The 22,591-nt window shown below is 39.1% G+C and overlaps 1 protein-coding gene across 2 annotated transcripts; it reads right to left on the bottom strand.

The window, feature by feature from the left end:
* Window positions 1–7,538: 7,538 nt before the first annotated feature.
* On the bottom strand, window positions 7,539–14,040 carry LIG6 (DNA LIGASE 6). Of its 2 annotated transcripts, none has more exons than XM_078992517.1 (19): window positions 11,679–14,040; window positions 11,404–11,521; window positions 11,236–11,317; window positions 10,891–10,993; window positions 10,716–10,812; window positions 10,531–10,633; window positions 10,351–10,455; window positions 10,237–10,284; window positions 10,046–10,143; window positions 9,876–9,941; window positions 9,630–9,789; window positions 9,451–9,558; window positions 9,323–9,372; window positions 9,186–9,220; window positions 9,064–9,116; window positions 8,819–8,980; window positions 8,654–8,742; window positions 8,469–8,568; window positions 7,539–7,957 (listed from the first exon to the last, which is right to left on the bottom strand). In XM_078992517.1, the coding sequence occupies exons 1-19, from the start codon at window positions 13,798–13,800 to the stop codon at window positions 7,643–7,645; spliced, it is 4,014 nt and encodes a 1,337-aa protein (XP_078848643.1). In that variant the 5' UTR covers window positions 13,801–14,040; the 3' UTR covers window positions 7,539–7,642. The 2 variants fall into 2 exon arrangements, with proteins under 2 accessions (XP_078848643.1, XP_078848642.1); XM_078992516.1 differs by having other exon boundaries at window positions 9,064–9,125; window positions 11,679–14,038.
* Window positions 14,041–22,591: the final 8,551 nt, after the last annotated feature.

The raw sequence follows: 22,591 nt of genomic DNA on the forward strand, positions 1-22,591 counted from the left end.
CGGTTGCAGCTTACCGTGCGGTCGCTAGTGCTCGGCCTTGACCTGCCAACAAGTCAAGCACCTCTCGACAAACCAAGCGACATCGCTTTTCATATAGGGCCACCAGTACTCCTTCCTGAGATCCAAATACATTTTCGTAGCACCGGGATGAATCGAGAATTTCGATCGATGTGCTTCCTCCATCAAAATAGTACGCGCACCGCCCACAAACGGTACCCAAATCCGACCCTGAAAAGTCATAAGCCCTCGACCATCCGTGACGAATCCTGATACCTGACCTACAACCCGCTCCTTCTTCTGATGTTCTGGCTTCGCAGCCTCTACCTGAGCTCTTCGAATAATATCCAAAATCGGGGTCAATACCGTCAATCTCATACAAATATCTCGAATCGGGGCGCTATCCGCCCTACGGCTCAATGTGTCGGCTACCACATTAGCCTTGCCCAGGTGGTACAGGATCTCACAATCGTAATCCTTCACCACATCCAACCACCTCCTTTGTCGCATATTCAGATTTGGCTGATCCATCAAGTACTTCAAGCTCTTATGGTCTGTGTATATCGTACACCGAACCCCATACAAATAGTGTCGCCAAATCTTAAGGGCAAACACCACAGCCCCCAATTCCAGGTCGTGGGTGGGATATCTCGACTCATAAGGCTTCAACTGCCTAGAAGCGTACGCTATCACATGACCCCTCTACATAAGCACCGCCCCCCAACCCGATATAGAGGCATCACAGTACACCACAAAATCCTCCATCCCTTCTGGGAGTGCAAGCACCGGAGCCTCGCACAATTTCTGACGAAGCGTCTCGAATGAGGACTGCTACTCCGGTCCCCATGAAAACGTAACACCCTTCCGGGTCATCCTAGTAAGTGGCACAGCGATCTTGGAGAAATCCTTGATAAACCTGCGATAATATCCAGCCAAACCCAGAAAACTCCTGATCTCGGTGGGCGATCTCGGCACCTCCCACCTCAACGCCGCCTCAATCTTGGCCGGGTCGACCAATATCCCTTTCTGGTTAACAAGATGCCCGAGGAACTGGACCTCTCGTAACCAGAAATCACACTTGGAGAACTTGGCATACAGTATCTCCGATCTCAAAACCCCAAGAATCTCCCTCAGATGTTCCTCATGCTGATCCCTAGTCCTCGAATACACCAAAATATCATCCATGAATACGATCACCGACCGATCCAGCATCGGCCGGCACACCCGGTTCATAAGATCCATGAACGCGGCCAGGGCATTGGTGAGCCCAAAAGGCATCACCACAAACTCATAATGTCCATAACGAGTCCTGAAAGCAGTCTTTTGGATATCTTCCTCTCGAACCCTCATCTGATGATACCCCGACCTCAAGTCAATCTTGGAAAACCAAGATGCCCCCTGCAACTGATCGAACAGATCATCGATCCTAGGTAACGGATACCGATTCTTAACCGTCAACTTGTTCAACTCCCGATAATCGATACACATCCGGTGTGAACCATCCTTTTTCTTGACGAACAAAATCGGCGCTCCCCAAGGTGAGCTACTCGGTCGAATGAATCCCTTTCCCAACAGCTCCTGAAGCTGCGAGGATAATTCCTGCATTTTCGGCGGAGCGAGACGATAAGGCGCCTTGGCGATGGGCGCCGCTCCTGGAATCAAATCGATACGAAACTCCACTTGCCTCTCCGGAGGCACACCCGGTAACTCTTCGGGGAACACATCTGAAAACTCGCATACAACCGGGACGTCATCAATCGAATTGGGCCTCCCCGCGGCCACTCGAGTATCCATCACATAGGCTATGAATCCATCATAGCCCTGCTGCAAACTCTGCCTTGCCCTGGCAGCCGAACAAAACGCCGACCCACACCGGGTCCCCTCGCCATAAACCGTGAGCACTCCCCCACTAGGGTCTCGAATCATCACCAGTTGTCTCTCGTAGTCAATGACCGCTCCAAACTTACTCAACCAGTCCATGCCCACGATAACGCAGACATCCCCCATAGCTATACGGACCAAGTCTATAGGAAACTCGACCCCAAAAATCTCGAGCACGCATCCTCGAATCACCTCAGTGGTGTATACCGCTTTCTCATTTTCTATAGCAACTCGCAGGGGTCGACTCATCACCTCCCGATCAATACCGATGTGCTGGCTAAAAGCCAACGAAACGAAAGACCGACTCGCACCCGAGTCGAATAATACCAAAGCAGGCACATAATTCACAAGAAAATTACCTACGCATATAATAATATAAGCACAATATCTCAGTATAAATGTAAATACATGAAAGAATACATACCAGCTACGACATCAGGCGCCGCGCGGACCTCCTTTGCAGTCAACTGGAAAGCTCTCCCACGAGCCTTCGGAGCCTCGGCCTTCACTGGCCGAACCTCGGGAACCCTGGCAGCAGGCGTAGATCCCTGGTGAAGCTGGGGGCACTCGGCCTTCCGATGGTCGGTCTGGTTGCAATGAAAGCAAACCATGAATCCCTTGGGGCAATCCCTAGCAATGTACCCTTCCTTGCCACACTTGTAGCAAGCACCCGATCGACATGCCCCCTCGTGACCCTTGCCGCACTTTCCGCAAGTGCGGCCCTTCTGACCTCCGGATCTCGAATCGGCGGACTTGGTTCGCTTGGCTGCCGGCTGAGACTGAGCCGGCCGCCGATCCACCCGTTGAGACTCGGCCTCCTCCCTGGCCTGGTCTCCAACTCGATCTCACGCTTCGTGGCATTCGCCTGAAGCTTAGAAAAATTCTGATATGACGAGTTCGATACGAACTCCCGGATATCCCTCCTCAGCACTTCCAAATACCGACTCATCCGAGCCTGCTCCGTGGAAACCTGCTCGGGGCAGAACATCGCCCTCTCATGAAACTTCCGCGTGATCACCGTAACAGAATCATTACCCTGCTTGAGGGTCAAGAACTCCTGAACCAACTGTTCCCTCTCAACCAGGGGAACATACTCGTCTCTGAACATAGCAGTAAACATCTCCCAAGTCACAGCTGAGACCTCTGCTAGAGTGAAGTTCGCCATCACGAACTTCCACCAATCCTTTGCTCCCAGGCGGAGCTGGTTCAAGGCGAACCGTACTCTCAGATGCTCCGGACATGAACAAGTGTAGAAGCATCCCTCGATATCAGCAATCCATCTCATCGCAGCGATCGGATCCTGCGTCCCGTCAAACTCTGGTGGCTTCGTGTTGCTGAACTCCCGGAACAGCAACGAGTCACCTCCCTGTGGTCTGGCAGCGGCCACAGCTGCGGTAGCTGCAGTGGCGGTGGCCTCAGTCAACGCGGCGTACCGCTCATCAAATGCCTCCATCAGCGTGGTCTTAATAGACCCAAACATCTCCGGAATCTCGGCCCGGATCGCTGCAGCTACCTCCTCATGAATCATCTGACGAAGCTCCTCGTCAGTCACACTACTCGTATCAGGTCTGTGTCGTGGTCCAACCATGATGTCTCTGAAATACAACATAAAAATATCAGAGACTCTATCGGGCGTAATCGCACTCGGTAACGCAGTCCTACTTAGTCTCCGATATCCAAGGATTCTTACTTGGGCTGCCCACTGACCCGGTGTCCTTAGTAGTACGGGCCCAATACTACCAATTACACCACGTCAGTATTCACCCCAAGTCCTCCTCCCCACACCCCGAATCCTGAGTACTCTATTCTTGTCACGCACTAGTTACCCACTCGCTCTCAAGCACCTCATAGAAGCAGGTTTCCCTAGACTAAGGCATCACAAAATCAGGCCACTCTAGTCCTAATATGTACACCTAGTCTACTAGCATGCGTATCATATTATATCATATCTCATAACACATATTGTAAGAGTATTTTGGGGATTTTACCGTTCGGGCGCTGGCTGACCGTACACACTCCTTTTTCTTTGGTTGTCTCAAAATCACTTATCAAATTTTATTGATTTATTAATTAAAAATTTTCTCAAATCCCCGGTTTGAGTTCAGTTACGCCCGAAGGTGTACCCGAATCCCTCAAACCAAGGCTCTGATACCAACTTGTAACATCATAAATTTCAAAACCAATTTTTTTTCATTTTTACAATCATCAAAACATCGAGTAATAGATTTAGGTTCCAATGTAACAATTTAGTCACGACCGATTACATAACAAAGATCACAAAATGGTTTCCCCGAGTGTGTGTACGATCACGTCGGCGCCTTCCCACGGTCCTCGCTAGTACCTGAAACACATAGCACAACAACTGTAAGCATAAATGCTTAGTGAGTTCCCCAAAATACAACCTATGCACATACGCCTTTCCAGGCCCTGACCTTCCTGTCCATGTGTCTCAGGGGACTTCTATCCCGCCTGGGTAAACCTTCCGGTCCTACCCACATCAACCTTACGGTCCATATTACCACGCCTTCCGGCCCATAACATATTGCCTTCCGGCCCATATCAAGCATATCATACATGGCACATATAACGAATAACTTATTACACATAAGGCATATCTCTCATATCATATTCGACCTTCCGGTCACACAGTCAAACCCTTCCGGGTACAGTATAGTGAGAAGACTTACCTCGTATGTCTCGATAACTTGTGAACCCTGGAAATCACTCGTGCTCGAACCCCCGAGCTGTAATCCTCCTATGACATCATGAATCTATAATTATTACTTGTACCACTAAGGTTGACCATCCTTATCAAGCCAACACTGGTTGACTTGGTCAACAGTCCTTGGTCAAATTGACCGGACTCGGCGAGTGCACTATAGTGACTCGGCGAGTCTACGCGTTTTCTCCAACTCGCAAGGATTTTCCCTTTGACTCGTCGAGTACTCCCCTGACTCGACGAGTTCCACCTGGGCATGAATCATGGGGCCACCGCGACTCAACTCGCCGAGTCGCAAGGACAACTCGGCGAGTCCCAACTCGACTCGGTCCACCTGTCAAAACCTTTCTAACTCTCCGTGACTCACTGAGTCACCCACAACTCGGCAGGACTACACACTGGGTGGTCACAAGGACAATCTTCAAGCGACTCGTCGAGTTTGTTCTTCGGACTCGGCGAGTCCATGCCATGCATCAGCTAAAACTGGCTTTTGCGGTCAGATCCGTTCCATACACACATAGATCTGGCCTTCCCAAGCTCATTTTTCATGTAAAGTCTCAATCTTGGTCGCCATGCAACGCATACAAGGCTCATTTTGGAGAAATAACCTCTAATATGGCAACCTTAGCTTCCAACTCAAAAGAATGGACATAAAGCTTGTCATTTGGGGCCTTCTGGACCTGCTAAGGTCCAGATCTAGGTTCCATACCTCCATGGGACCTTTCATACTTCCAATTCAAGCCAAATAAGGCAAGAAGAAACCCTAGATTTGACACATCAACCAAAATACGAAGTTTAGCTCTGAAAGTTACATCAAGAAGGTTCCCTTGATGAAATAGAAGCAGATCCAAGCTCCCCAACTCTTCAAGCTTGATCTTCTCCTTCCTTCTTGCAAAAATCACACAAAATGATGAACAAATAGCCTCTATCTCACTCACAAAGTCTCTCAGCCGTTTGGGTGCACTCAGGGCTCAAGGTGGCCGCATATGAAGGCCATAAGGTCCTTTAAATAGGGCTTAGGACCGGGAAATTAGGGTTTCATTAAACAGCGTGGACTCGCCGAGTCCGGACGCGAACCTCCGTCCAAAACCGCGACCCGACTCGGCGAGTTCGACCTCCAACTCGCCGAGTCCCCTCACAGAATACCAAAAATATGAAAGTAAAGATATCTGGGGATCCGGGCTGTTACAGTGTATCTTTAGCAGCCTGCAAGTAATTTCTTGGCTTAGCATGCTCAGTAATGGCTGTGAGATAATATTAGTGAGATTTATAAAAATTCACATAAGAGGCAAAATTAGAAATAGGATGTACCGTGGAATTGTATTGATTGGCATAGGGCAAGTGTGGTCTATGGAGTGTGGCAATCTCATGGCACAGTCGTTTAGATGTCTTGGTTGTGTTTTTACCCTTTCATAGCGTCTTCTGATTGTAGTGTTACTTTGGTCGTTATTCATAGTAGCATTTTCATTGATTTTTGCATTATCATGATCAACTGTTGATGCGTTGTTTCCACCTATAGGAGTTAAGTGGTGAGTTTGCTCATCATTTACTAATGTATGATCAGTCTCTGCTTCTTATTCTTTAATATCCATTTCCATGTCTTGCTTCAGGTATATTAACTTCATCATCTTTAATTTTCTCGAGAAACGTTGATTTTCCTATCAACCACGTCATAAACTCGATAACCTTTTTGGCCTTGAGGATAACAAACAAAGACCGAGGAAGTGTATTTATAAGTAGGCTTTTGTTTGAACACAATTTCAAATGGAGTTTTTTTCTCTATGAACTTTGAGGGAAGTCTATTTATAATATACGTTGAAGTCATAACACACTCTCCTAGAATTTAACCGGTAAGTTGGCTTCTAACCTGATAGCTCTATCTACCTCGAGAATGTTTATGTGTTTTCGTTCTACAACTATATTTTGATGTGGGTTGTGTACACAATACTTTTCACGAATCATGTCATGTTTTGCGTAAAACTCTTGCATGAGATTAGAGGTGAACTCCCCTCTATTGTTGCAGTAGGTACTAATACATGAGTAAATCATAATACAAGCATATAAATCTGAGGACCTTAAGTCAATACAAGGAAAGCATAAGTTAATTTCAGCAGTGAAAAAAAAAGTCATAATACACAAATATAATTCAGAAGCATACCAATAGTAAAGATTAGAGAAGAAAACATAACATGGGCAAAGCAAAACAATACATGATATGTAGTCTTTATATCATCCTATATGAGATCATGTCTTCAAAAAGAACAATCTCATCCATGTATAATTTCACATTATCCTCCCACTTTCTAATTGGATGTCCTCTTCTCCTCTTACCATCATATTTCATTGAATTAACCCGTGACATGTCACAGCTGGATCCATCGCATTAGGATCTAGGCAAATGAGAGAATTTGAAGAAAAACAAATTAATACTTAGGTCGCATTTGAATCGGGTATTCCATATAATTTGAAGGGACTTGGTGAAATCATTTCGCATCTCTCTTGTTCTGTTAAAAGATTCAATGAACGAGATTAGGATTTTATACTCTTTCTTCTTCTTACTTCGAATTTTCAAATCCATTCCATCAAGAGGACAACAAAAGTCTTTTCGTCTTATTTGAAGAGTCCTAAAAAAAAGGAATCTATATATAATCAGCCGAATTAACTCTTGTTCACGTTAAATAAAGGAATCCATTCCACAATCCTCCGACCCATTAGTCCATCGACTAAAATAGTTTCTTTCAAGTTGATATCCATATTTTATAGTATACTTCAATAATATAGTTTTAAAGATACTAAAATTAGTTTTACACTATTTAAAATATGTTTTCTACTTGAACTACAATGTTTCAACCACCTACAAGCTATTTTAACAGTTTCTATTTTGGAGCTTCAAAACGTATTACCCCTTTTAAAACGTAAAATTCATACGATTAACTCTTACAAAACCAAAACTTAAACTATTCTTTACGTTATAAAAGGTACCAATGCTACTAGTGCTACAACCAAAAATGTTTACATTTACAATTTACATACAACCAAAAATATTCAACTACTACCCCGAACATCTATCTTCCGAGTTTGTAAATGAAACAATTCAACTATATCCATATTTGTGCTACAATCACTCGGCTTTATATCTAACCTTGCCCTAATAAACCTCGGGAATCTAACCGAAATCCCACGTGACGGGTGCACCAAACCCATAGCCGCATGGTGCACCGGCGACACGGTGAAGTCCGCCCCCCGTATCTCCCACACCACTTCAGGACTAAACCACATATCCGGCTCCTCACCCGTTTGATAATACACCGGTTTCTCATTTTTCGACATCATCTTCTCATCAACAAAAAACTCTTTCATCTACAAGTTTCAAACACAGTACAATTTTCGTCTTATTGACATCTGTCCCAGTCCCATCCCATCCCACCGTCCAATACACACGTCAAGTAAAATTTTTGTCTTATTGACATCAGGCTCACAAACCAATCAGTCCAATACACACGTCAACGTCAAGTACAATTTTTGTCTTATTGACATCAGTCTCGCAGACCAGTCAGTCCAATACACATGTCAAGTACAATTTTTGTCTTATTGACATCAGTCTCGCAGACCAGTCAGTCCAATACACATGTCAAGTACAATTTTTGTCTTATTGACATCAGTCTCGCAGACCAGTCAGTCCAATACACACGTCAAGTACAATTTTTGTCTTATTGACATCAGTCTCGCAGACCGGTCAAAGTCTCGCAGACTCGTCCATGACAAGTACAATTTTATTTTATTGACATCAGTCTCAGTCTCAGTCTCAGTCCAATATATGTCAAACACAGTACAACTTGTTTTGACAATTATGAATAAGAAAATGACAGACCTCTTTATAGAAGGCGTCAGAGAATCCCGACATTACACGGCAAACACTTTGATACTCTTCGGTGTCAGGATCATAGCACGCCATTAGAAACGGACTATACCTAATTTTAGAAAGAAAAAAAAAGTCAAAATAAAATATAATAAAAGTCAACATAAGAATCAAGAATAAGAATAAAAGTTTATTACCATCCGGCTTTTCTTCCATTTCCATACCAAGCACCAATAGGAACCAAGTCAAGGGAATCATTTAACCCTTCTACATAATCACGTTTCACCTTTCAAAAAAAGAAAAATGATTTTTTAGTTTTTGAGATTATTGAAAAAAATTTAATAAATTAAATTGAATTAAACCTTTAACCAAGAATCTGAACGCTTTGATGGAAGATAACCAGCTTCAACATCAAGAGACTTAACCATGAGTCCCTCACATGATGAATGAAAAGCTTCATCAAAAAACCGATTCATTTTACTCACTGTAGCTTCATTTGCCACGTCAGCATCATCCATCTCCACCTACATTTTTCTTTTAACTTGAGACCAAACAACACAAACTGTATATAAAATATCAAAATGGAATACAAAACATTAAAACTCACTGTTATTTCCTTTGAATATTCAAAATATCCACTCTTTTCATCACCAAATAAACCTTTCATATCTGAAATTAAATTAGGAAAAGGAAAAATTAAAAATTAAAAATAAAAATGAGAAATCTTACATTTTCTTCTTTCACGCAGAGGGAAGCCCAACAGCCTGTAAATTGTAAAAGATACTACTTTTGAGTTAAAAATTATGAAGATTTTGTATTATTAATAAATAGTTGAATTAAGAATATAAAGAATTAAAGATTATTACTGTTCTCCATTAGCAAACATGACATCAAATACAAAGACACATATATCAACCTGTAAATAAATCAATTAACAAGATTAGTAATTTTCAAGAGTAATTTTTACAAAAAAAAGAGAATATAATTATATAACCTTTATATTATCTACTAAAATAGATGAATTTTTACTCCCTCTATCACGGGAAGATAGTTCTTGAAAAGATAGAAGCTTGCCACCATTTTTTCTATCAACAGCCACCACCTAAGATTAATCCCAAAATAAAATAAACATTTTATAAAAAAATTATGATGAATTTTGTTATAAAAACATACCTCTGCATCAATTATGAAAGTCATGGTATCTTTATTGCAAGTATCATTTATTATATTTATTAAATCGGGAAATCTTGATGTTGTTTCATCTCCATTTCTTGAAAATACACGTATAGATCCATCAGGTAGTTTGTGAATTTGGGCACGTTGTCCATCATATCTATAAATAATTAAATATATAGAATCAAGAAATTATCAAATTAACAAATGAACAAATTATGAAATAATAAAAAAAAAAGGACTTACTTGAATTCACAAGTAAATGCTTTTCCTTGAAACAGCTTCAAGACTTGAGGGATTCCATTAGTAATTCTAAAACATCAAAATTATAACATTGTGAACAATCGACTAAAGTAACTTTTTAAGTTTTTTTTTTTTTGTTTTTTTTATAAAATATGAGTAATATTTTTGTATACTTTGCAAGCATTGGCTTAATGGGTATGCCTGGAAGCATTGATAATGTTGATGAAGAGAACTGAATTCCTTTTTCCATCAAAGAAGGAATAAGCAAATCCTGAAGAACAAAGATTATAAAGAAAAATAAATAACCCTTTTTACTAAAAATAGAATAATTTATTCATTCATTGAATTAATAGAAATAACTTACTAAATTCGGGAGCATGTTATATGCTTCAACAACTGCTGCACTGAGTCCCTAACAGAAAAGGGTATATCAGTAAAAAACCACAACCATATAAAAACAATCTTGGAATCATAAAACCTGAAGTGTTTCTTTGGTTGTTTCATGGGAAGAGTTCATAAGAATGGCCTGAGCTAATGAAGGAAGAACAGTTCTCATCATGGCTCCAATTCTTAAATTCTTGACCTAAAAAAAGGAATTTAATGAAATGAAAAAGTTTTATAAAATGTTAATAAAATTTGAAAAGTAAAAAAAAGTTACCAATGTTCTGACTATAAACTTGATCTCCATCTCTCTACAAGATCTCATTAGATTAATAATGAGGTTTCTTTTACGCAATGTACTTCCATTACCTGTTTGTACACTGATAAATTCTACATTTTAAATTAATATTAATATACAAGAATAAATTAATAAAGGGGCAAAATCGTAAATAAATTCCATACCTTATTTCTCGAAGAACTGAATAAACTCGTCTGATTGAGAGTGGAGCTGGAGGTGCTAGTAACCTTTGTGTCTGGCGACATAGTTGTGCCACATCACCTTATTTACAAATATTATTTAGTATAAAAAAAAAATTAAGAATGAAAAATTATAAATAATTAAATAAATAAAACTTACCAAGATCACCTAAAGTGTTGTACAACTCACGAATCTTCAATCTGTTTGTCCCACATGCCTCTTCCATTGCTGATGTCACAATACTTCCACCAATGTTCAGTTCCTGCATTTTAATAATGAGAAATTTGCAAAAAAGGTCCCTGTGGTTTGCACGTTTCGTTGAATAAAGTCCAAAAAAGTTTCAACTTGCAAAAATAGTCCTTTTAAGAAAGTTTGGTTGTGGTTTTGGTCCCTGATTTTTGAAACTTGAAACTTTTTTGGACCTTAGTGAAAGAAAACAGCAAAGTGAAAACCACAGGGACCATTTCTGCAGTTTTCTATAAAACAATTTGCAAAAAAACCAACCGTGTTTTCATGGTCAGGGGCAATCTTATTTGTGCACAAGTACACAGCTGGCAACACATCCTCAGGTGACAAAATTAACAAGCTGTTTAAAATGAGAAATATGTATAAGCATAAGTAGTTAAGTATTGAATCAATCAATATAATGGAAAAAAATAAAAATCAACAGACCTTCTAAACATATTGCAGAGCATAGATGTAGCTTTAATCTTTCCTTTTTCGCCCTCCACTAAATTGAATGTCCTGGCAAGATGTAAATAGGGAGCAAACTCTCCATCTTTCCAGCAAGCTGAAACATTTAAATCTTAGTATCACATAAGTTACATGTTATAGAGTTATAGTTAATCGATAAAAAGATTGTCTTAATTCATTCTCATTGATAAATAACTTTTGTGTAAATTGCAATACATATGATTGAGAAAGTTGAACAAACTAATTAGACAAACCATGGTCTATAGGAGAGTATTTCTCAGGTGGAAGTGATATAAGATCTTGAGATGCTTCAGTGTCTTCATTAGAAAAGATTCTCTTTTGATTTTCACTTCGTTTATCTTTTAAGTAATATAAGTCAAGAGCTTTGTTGATATCACCCTTTGTTTCCTCTAAAAGGGTTGTAGCATAATCATGTAATGACTCGTTGCCATTTATGATTTGTATGAACTGATTAACTTCATCTTTGTAATTCTTGATGACATCATTGTTGGATACTTCAACCACAGGTGAGAGTTTATTGAAGAACTTAGTGATTGTGCATTGCTTTGGTCCATTGGATTCGAGATGTGAAGTGATTTTTGGCTTCTTGGTTGAAATATTGTCATTGATCTTCTTCCTCTTTATGGGAGAAATGGTGTTTTTACTTGAACTTGATTGTTTCTTTTTGTTTGGAGAATTGATACTTTTGGTTTGTTTAATGGTGGATGATGTCATTCTTTTACTTGAAGAAGCATCATCAGTTTTTAATAAGGATTTAACAGGAGGTGAAGGTGATGTAAAGACTTTACATGAGGTGGATGAAGCATGTGCAATGACTTCTTTGAGAATCTCAACTGGGTTTTCTTGTGATGTGGAAATGGGTGTTTTAGTAACCACCTGTTCATAATATTCAGTTTCATGTTCATAAAAATAAGAAACAGATTCAACAACATTCTTTCTTGATTTACTTAAAAGATCCATCATTTGGGATCTAGTAACCCAATCAGGCAAATAATCAAAAAGTTCCTGCAACACTTCATCTGTTTCATGTTCATCTTTCTGATCACAAAGTGAAAAAGTATCATTTTGTGAATCTTTCTCAAGATTCTCATTTAGTCCCTTGGACCCACGATGAAAGCCCTTCAAGAAATCTTGCTTGATTGCCATGTCATCAACCAATCCTGCAAAATGCTTTAACATTTTATTAACATGTTTCCCATCAAGATTCTCAACATCCACACCTACTGTTGGAATAACACGTTTTGGTCTTAAGAACTTTACATACTCTCTAAGTTCTTCATAGTTTGAGTGTTCACTATAAGGTACTAAATGTATCTCAAATGGGTCCTTTGTCCTTACAGCAAACTTGTTATGCTTTACTTCATAGGTCCACCCTGTTGGGACAAATCCCACCACTTTAGAGTACCCTTTAGCATCCTTGATTTCATTCATTTTTGCAAAATTAGGTCTGAAATAAGGCCAGGTTTCACCTAAAACATTCCACCCAATAACATGAACATCACTTTCAGATTCTTTAGTGGTAAATACATCATCTTCTCCAAACCCTATAGTATGCAGAATACCCAGTTTTCTGTCATCAACATGTATCTTTCTCTTACACCTACGTGAAATCTCAAGCAGGATTTTCTCTTTTCCAATGACATAAGTGGCAACAAGAAACAAAACAGACTTTAAATCACCATCATTCTCAAGGCTATACTTGTCAATCACACTAACTACATAATCAATGGACTCCTGTTGCGAAGGAAACACGTATTTCGGATTACAATAAGTAGTATCAAGGAAAACGGCATCAGCACCCGTAAATTCGTTCAGAACAGTTTCGGATTTCATAGAAATACAATACCTAAAGTCACCGGTATGCACATACCTCTCGCAACTCCCGTCCCTGGTCGGGATTTTGAACAAGAACTGGACTGCACCGGGGCAATGATTTGCGTCGACCAGTGAAATCTCACAGCCGTCGATAAAAACTGACTCCGACAAAGGCAAAGGCACCACTAATGATGCCGAAACTTGAAGTACTTGAATAACAAGGCGGGCAGTAATCTCTGAACAAAAGATAATTCCTTTAGACCAGTTCGCATTGAGTCCGCCGTAGTGGTCTGAGTGGAAATGTGAGAGGAAGTACGATACGGAGTAGTCGCCGGATAATCGGAAGCCGTCAACGATAAATTTAGTTTTGGGGATAAGTTTGGAGAGGGGAAAATCTGTGGGCATTGGAGGTAGAGGAGAGCGCGAGGAAAGAAGAGAGAACGAAAGTGGAGGAGGACAAGTTGTTTGTGGGGATTGGAGAAATAAAGCTGTAGAATCTAGGGTTAGGGTTTTGGGTTTGGAAGATGATGGTGATGCCATGTTTGGTTTTACACGTGAAGATTACACTGAATGGGTGGCAGGAACCAATTTCAGGTAAGTTGGCCAGAGAAGGTCAGCCACTGGCGGCGGTCGAAGGCGGTTGTGCAGGCGATTTTGATGGCGCCAAAAGTATCATTCACCGTATTCTTTGTTTCCGACCATTACTATGCCGATTATCTTTATTCCAATATATGGAATTGATAATCCAGAGCAATGTACAAGTTTTCAGGCGTAGAGTGTAAGTTTTAAAGACGTTATATTTTGAATTTGAAATCATAGAGCAAAAAATATTTCGATTGGATTATTTGATTTGAATTTATAGGTATTTGGATTTGTTTTCAATAGAATGAATTATTATTTCCAAACTATAAAATAACAATAAAATAATATAAAAAACTATGTAACAATTTATTATTTATTTTAATTTATATCTTTACTATATTATAAAATAAATCTCACTATTTCTAAAAATAGATCGAATAAAATAATAATATTTTTTTAAAACGTCCAAATCATTAAGCTAATTGTACAACTAATCATTAATAAAATAATATTAAAATTTAAATAAACTCCTATAAATCTTCTTTTCCAAGGTTTTGATCAGATCTTTTTTCATCCAAATAAATACTTAACACCCTATAATTTAGTCATTTCATGAATTTTTTTTATTTTTAATATGACATGTTTCCTAAAACAAACTAATTATTGAATTAAAAATAATCATTCTCCATCGAAAAGAAATTAATTGTCGAAACAAATTATTTGTCGTCCGCTGCTTTGCGCGGGTAAACGGCTAGTGTGTGTGTGTGTGTGTGTGTGTGTGTGTGTGTGTGTGTGTATATATATATATATATATATATATAATCATTTATTAATTTATTAAATTGGTTTTAAATAAATTCAAAAAACTTTATCCAACAAAAAATCTTATGGTATATTTTTTCAAAAAAGATTCCTATAATGTATTTCCAAGTAAGGGGGGAAGGAGTCATAGCGGGTTGGAGAAGAAGAGGGATAAGCGGGAGGAGAATAAGATAGAAAGAGAAAGGTGTTTCGGTTTGAGGAACCCGCTGGAGGTTGAAACCGAAGAAGAAATTTAGGGAAGACGGGTTGGGAGGAATTCGGTTTGGACGAGTTTGACTTCGTTCACCTTGGGTCCAGCGACTTGAGCGGGAGGAGAGAAACGATTTTGTCCTCCCTAATAGTTTATAAATTTAAGTTTACAATTAAATAATTTGTTTTTTTGTTAAAGTTGGTTAATATTTTTTTAAAGTGTTTGGGCTCTTGCAACGTGTATTATAAAATCGATCCAACCAAATTTGTAATTTGGTTGAATTTGATCGGATTATAATTTAGTATGGACTATTCGTATTCATGTTTTGGAACATATAGAACCGGTCTGTCCAAAGGAACGTCCATATAGCAGGGGCGGATGTATGATTTCGTAGTAGGTGTTATCAGTGGCCCGTAGGTGTTGCCGATGTCACATTTTTTGAATCTCACCACGAGGGCAGTATTCAGTCATCATCATTTCCTTCATTTCTGCCCATGGTATGGAGTTGGCTACGGGGAGTGTCATGGCTTCCACATGTCCATTCCACCAAGTGAGCGCTTGGTCAACGAAAGTGTAGGCTGCAAACTTCACCTTCATCTCTTCAGGACAATCGCATATCTCGAATACCGATTCCACCTTCTCGATCCATCGCTTCAGAGTGATCACTCCTCCAGTACCGTTAAAGGTTCGTGGTTTGGCGTTTGTAAAGTCCTTGTAGGTACATGTTTTGGTGGGTCCTTGATTCATCCCGTTGTTCGAACTCCCGGCCCCTTGCCCGTTGCCTCCTCCGTTATTCCCTTGGTGAAGTTGTGCCATAGCTGCGGTGACCGCAGCAGACACGGCCGCCTGGAATGCAGTGGAGTCAACTTCGGGTGGGGTTGGTCCAGGGTTTCCGCGAGTAGGTCGGCGAGGCATCTTTTTGTCATGAAACGGAAAGATGTTGAGTGTTTGGGGGTTCTGTGAGGTTGTGATCCTACTGACTAGGTGTATGGTACGAGTTTAAGTACTTCTACAACTCAGCATACAATCATAGATTCGTAATGCATAGCAATTGGTAATATCATAACAAAAATACGCAAAAGTTCACTAATATTATCCCTAGGATGCTACAACTATTGTACAGACTAAGCAGGCGTCCTCTTTTTGGTGTCAAAGGGGTATAGTTTTAGGTTCCCTAGCTATCACGATCTCATCGGAACGTGTGTTAGTTATACTTTGGAGAGAATGTAGTTGATCAGGCTACATCCACTTCTTGGTACAACTAAGAACAGTCCTGATTTAACCGAGATACTAGCATTATCTTGTTTGATTCGGCGTTATGTTCCTTGTTCCTAATGTAAGCAAAGGTGTTTTATTGTTGTATTTTTACTTGTTTTGTTCAGAGTTATGTTAGTCCCTCTTTTGGTTTATAGTTGCATATCAATGTATGGTTCGATATGGTAGTTCACTATAAACAGAGCTCTGATACCAACCTGTCACACCCCCGAACCAGACGGCGGAAACGTCCGAGGGCTATTGTGACTCAATTGAATACCATCACATACATGAAACATAACATCATACAATACCAAGCATTGGAATAGTACAACTGGTAGTGTTTACATTTAATACATTGTTTCATAACATTACATTCCCAAAAAGTAATTTGTTCTATACTGAATAGACAAACAACAAAACATCACTGGGTACATTTTTCCCTTCGATTTACCTGTTACCTGAGAATACAAGTATTTTGAAAAAACGTCAACATATGAAATGTTGGTGAGTTCATAAGTAATGTTTGAAATATAGTGGTTTGTATTGTTTTGAAAATCACCAGAAAATCCGATATTTTCTGAAAAGAAATTAGTATAAAAAGTGTGAAGATCCGTAAGTATGCTTGTTTGTTTCTATAAATGTAAAAGAGTGATTTGTAAAACTCGGTATGTAACTCGTAGGTGTATTAATTGAAAACCCTAGGAAAACCCGATGTTTTCCTAATACTTTGCATCAAATAATTTGTATCTTGTTATTTCGTTACGACAGGTGTATTCGTTGAGTCCCGGTGACGTTGGATTAATTATGGATTGTGAATTGTTATAAACACACATTAATGAAAATGACTAGTTTACAACCATACAAACGATCCCTTAGGCGTCGCTCGCACTATTCACTTAATCCAAACACCCGGACTTCATGTAGCCCCACGACCAAGGAGGAAAAGAGGGTGCGAAGCCCCGATATTTTCCTTAAGTCGTTCAAGGCTATCGTGAATACGAAGGGCCCTTAGCCCGACCCGCATTTGGTGAATTCTCGACTTTACTAGCAGCACCAGAAGGCCCTTGGGGTCCAACAGCACAAAGCCCGTAAAAGTCCTTTTACACGAAATTAGGTTATGTAAAACCCAACTACATGTAAGCGAGTTTCCTTCGGGCCTAAAGATCATGCCATTGGGCTAGCTAGGCCCAACAAACATGATTTGAAACTTTTGGGCCCAAAGACGGTGTATCGACATCTGGTGTATTCTCACGTGTGTATTGACTTCCCGAATTTTCCGCGTGTGTATTGAAGTTTCGTCGTGTTAGTAATTTCGGATTCATTATCGATTCGAGACCGAATCAATTCGTTTGATAACGATTTTTGGTGATGAAGGTGTATTATAATTTGCTGATAGTCGAGATGCTAGTATTTCATCATGACGGATTTATTATTTAAAACTTTAGGATGTTTCTTTATAGCAGCCCCTTTTTTTGAATAATTACACATTTAACCCTTTATATAAAATAATTTCTATTTTAGTCCTCAAACTATTTTTCTTGACACTTTAGTATCAAAACTTGTAGAAAAGTTATTTTTCAGCCCAAAGTTATTTAAAGAACAGTTTTAGTCTACCAAATGAAATTTTTCTCGGCTAGAACCCTCTATTTTCGCAGTTTTTACACTTTTGGCCCAAAATAGAAAATTTTTGCATTTTTGGCCCCTTTTAAATATGAAAAGCATTTTTAACCCTTGAAATGGACTTGGAGCACTAGTAGTCCCCTGTTTTAAAGAAAATCACAGTTTCATCCCCTCAAATTTGGAAATCTCGCATATTGGGCTTTATTGGGCCGAAAAATTCATTTTTGGCCCATTATGCTTAAAATTTTCACATTTAATCCTCCAAAGAGAATATTTCCAGAAAAATACTTTATTAAAACTGTTTTGACTCATTTCATCCATCAGAATTTGTATTTTGTCATTTTGGACCCTTTAACTTTATATTTTTAGCATTTTGAGTCCAAAAATGGGATTTTTAGCCCAATGAGTTCATTTTAACCAACTTGGTTATTTTTCTAGAAATGATTTGTGTGTAGTAATATGTTTAACACTTGTTTCCTACATCCTAATGCAAATCTCGATTTTTAAGGTCTTTTGACTAGTTTCAACACCATAATCACATATAAACATGTAAATAAGCATAAAAATCATACAAAGCATACATATACTCATAGATCTACACATTTGCTTGTATTCCCCCCCCCCCCACAAAACTAATAAAACCGAAAAATAGGGGGTATGAAGCTCACCTTTGGGTGTGGTTTCGGTTTTGGAGAAAAGATGGAAGAAAATGAGGCGATTTTCGGCCCTAGCGACCTTCCTTGGATGAATTCGAACTTGAATGCTTCTTAGGTGCTATATAATGAGTTTGAATGAATTAAGAGGTGAATTTTTGGATGAAATGAAGTAGCTAGCTTAAGGATCTAATAGATTTCTTACCTTAGATGATGATTTTTGTGTAAAAATTCCCTTGATTCCTTCTTAGATCTTGAAATATGGGTGAATTATGAGAGAGTTTCCTTGAGAGAAAAGTGAGTGAATTGTGTGTGTGTGTGTTGGAATCGGCCGAGAATCAAGAAGGAAGGAGAGAAGAGAGAAGTATGAAAGGATGGTGCATGGAAGTATGAGTCCCCTTGCATGGAAGTCCCTTGGATAATTGTGAGGTGTCACTCACAAAGTCAACCCCCTCTTCTTTTGGGCTTGGGCCGAGAATGGGGAGGGTGTGAGGAGATTTTTGGTCTTGATGCCCTTAAGCCCATGTTATAGCTAGGGTGGATGATTTTTGGCTTAAAAAAAATATAAATATGATTTTTATGACCCTTTAGGTTAGATTAGGTTAATTATGGTCCAAATGGTTCATAAAGTCAATCTATCTCATTCTAGGCCCAATATGGCCCAAAATATTGAGTTAAATGGAATTGGGTCCAATTAGAGCCCATTTAAAGGTTCTAAGCCCATGATAGTCAAATTGGAAGCTTATTGGTCCATTGAGTCCAATAAGGAAGTCCTAGTCCAAAATGGACCTAAACAAGAACTTCTAGGGTTTCCAACTGCTTGTTGACTATTTGTAGTACTTGTATGGTGTATTGGATTGAAATTTTGTTTTCATAGTGTAAGTATCATACATGCTCTTAAGTTTTTGATTCAACATCTTACTTGAGTATAGTGATTACAAGACACAAAATTTCTAGTTGTGACAGACATCTCCTAGAAACTATAAGATCCTTACTACTTTCTGCTCAAGTTCCCAATATGTTTTGGGGAGAAGTTGTCCGTACCTCCACTTACGCTATTAATCGCATTCCTACTACGTACACTTTGGGGAAGTCTTCTTATGAAATGTTGTTTGGACAACTTCCATATTATTCTTCATTTGGTGTACCTGTTTTGTCTTGAAGACTAATTTATAGAGAGATAAGTTGTCTTCAAAATCAACTATTTATGTTTTTTGGGGATATGGTATTGGTTAAAGGTTATCAGTACTATGATCCATTAAATCATAAACTCCATGTCTCTCGCAATGTCACCTTTTTGGAGCATATTTCGTTCTATAGCATTCATGTTCAGTCACATGATGCAACCCAAGAGGACTTTCGTACTATTGATCTGTTTAGCATTAATGTTGATGATCCACCACATGTCATTGATCCACCACCTACTGCTAATCCACCACCTGTCACTGATCCTCTACCTGTAGATCATCAATACCCCCTCCATCGAGGCCTTATCGAAATAAGAAGTCCACAAAGCTTCCTAAATTTGTATATTCTTATTACTCACCGGAGTTTGCCTCCTTTATTGTTAATGTATATCGTCTCTATGAGCCAGCACCCTACAAAGAGGTCGTTTCTGATCCTCTTTGGTAGACCGTTATGGCTGAGGAACTTGCAGCTCTTTATCAGAGTCATACATAGGATCTAGTTTCGCTTCCGCCCGGAAAGCACACGATTGGTTATCGTTAGGTATATAAAATCAAAACTAATTCTGATGGATCTGTTGAGCAATATAAAGCCAGACTTGTTGCGAAAGGTTAATGTGACATCCCCAAATTCACGGCCAAAAAAGACAGGTTTCATTTATGCTTTTAAAATAATTTTAGAGCAAATCCATTGATTTAAAAGAGTTGCGGAATTTGTCCCCAAAACAATACATGATAAAATAAGGCTTATCAAAGCATTTATTTAAAGAAATGTATTTTAATTATATATCAAAAGTCGGGATGTCATGTTCCGATACATACACAAAAGTATAAACAATAAAACATAGACTTTACACAGTTACATACAACTACTGGTCTATAAACAAAAACATCTTCACGTACAAGTTCCCCGACTTATGCTCTCGTGCCACTACCTGTAATACAAAGAAACTGAGTGGGTCAGGCTTAGGAGTCTGTTGAGCATATAGGATTTTCAACCCATAATAAATAATTATATTTAATTTCACCAACCAATAATAACCTGATTACACATTCCCGTTATCCTCACTTTACGTCCCTAAAACAACAACTATTACAAGGGACCTAATCTAGGATTTTCATCGGGATGAACACTACTGCAAAGGGGTTTCCTCAGCAATGAATGTCCTAAGGCAGACATGAGGGGGATAGAATACAACAAATGAACACCCAAGTTCACCAACACCTACAGGTTATGAGCCTGCCAGCATTCCACGGGACAGTATAGAAAGAGTATGTGGTCGTCATCCATATTCTGCTGAATGACTAGATCACAATCACATCGAGGCCTCTCGTTATTTTTATTTCATCACACTTCACTATCTACCCATGTTCTACCCAACATATATGTAAATAAAAATACACTTGCTTTTATACAACTTAAAACCTATATAACATATTTGTTCAATACTCAAACCACATAACAAATAGTATATAATCACATAACACTTATTTCATAGAGAATGATTCATATAGGGGTGTTAGCAGAAAGCAACAACATACCCATTCATAACTTATATCTAATACATTCATTAATACTTGTAATAAAATCATGTATATGAAAGGGACTATTCACTCACTTGATCAAAAGATGATCAGACCGCACTAAGGCTCTAAGAGTAGTATTCTTCGGTGAAACCGGGATGCTTTCTTGAAAACCGGGCTTCTTGCGGGTAGAGTTTCAGCTTGGAAACTTAACTTCTCGGGATCCTCAGGGCTTCGGGACTTGCTTCGGGGTCTCGGGAATGATATCGGGGCTTTAGGTATAACTTGCATGCAAAACGAGGCAATAACAAGTGAGAGAGAAGAATTTAAGCACTAAAACTTGGCAGTCCACGACATCTATTTATAGGGTTGGAGTTGGTCTCGAACGTAGGGCGTTCCCTGAATGTTGGGCGTTCCCTTCGAACACGATGTGTAGGAGCGGGGTTCTGATCCTATCCCTTATCCACTGAGTCAGCATCAACATGGCCAATCCGGAGCCAAGCACTAAACGCGGGGCGTTCCTTCTTTGGGATGCGTGCCTCGAACTTCAGAAAATCATAATTTTCACATAAGAGTTCCGTTTTCGACGTTCTTTATATCCACGCGTAGGTGAGATTATACTCTACTGTTGGATAAGCTGTCTAAGCCCATAACTTATTTGGTATATACTTGACCCGACCCGACATGGTCCATTTGGGTTGCATTTCATCCGAACTATTTATGGATAATTTTATAAGAGTTATACACATATGTCTATTAATATATTGTAAGTTATAATATATTAATATGAAGTTATTTAATTAGTGTTAGTCTTAAATTAATTATGAATTAATTTAGAGATTAAAAGGAAGACTAATTAAATTGTGGGCTATTGTTTTATATGGTGTGGGCTAACACTCATTAGTTAATGGGCTAGGCTTATATGGAAGTCCATGGATGATCCATGGAGCTTTTAACCCATGGATCCTTGGAAAAGGAAAGGTCATGGGTTATTAGGGTTTCACCCTAACCATGCATACTATATAAGCATGCTTATGTTGCATGAAATAGCCACTAGAGTATATGTGTTTGTGTGTGGCCGATTTTATAAGTGTGTATACACTCTCTCAAAGTTTTCCAAGAGTTTTTGGTGATTTGTGATTCAATTTGAGGCATTCACACTATTGGTGTTTGGCCCTCAAACTCCTTAGGAATCAAACTCATCAAAAAGGTATGTAATCTCGTCTAATTCTTTTATGTTTAAAAGTACCCCATGCCATGTTAGATAGGTTATGAACCTTGGAAAATTATTATTTTGCATGTATTTAGACAAACATAGATCCAAGGTTTATTAGGGTTACATGCACACTTAGGAAGTGTTAGATTGCTCAAAACCCAACAGTGGTATCAGAGCCTAGGCTTGCTTGTTTGATACTTGATGCAAAATAGTGAAAAAAGTCGAAATTTTTGTTGTCTGCATGATGGAATCGCCGAGTCCAAGGCAAAATTCATCCTACTCG

Source organism: Lactuca saligna, chromosome 4 (assembly GCF_052625555.1).
Source record: "Lactuca saligna cultivar CGN05327 chromosome 4, ASM5262555v1, whole genome shotgun sequence".
In the NCBI taxonomy this organism is placed as follows: domain Eukaryota; kingdom Viridiplantae; phylum Streptophyta; class Magnoliopsida; order Asterales; family Asteraceae; genus Lactuca; species Lactuca saligna.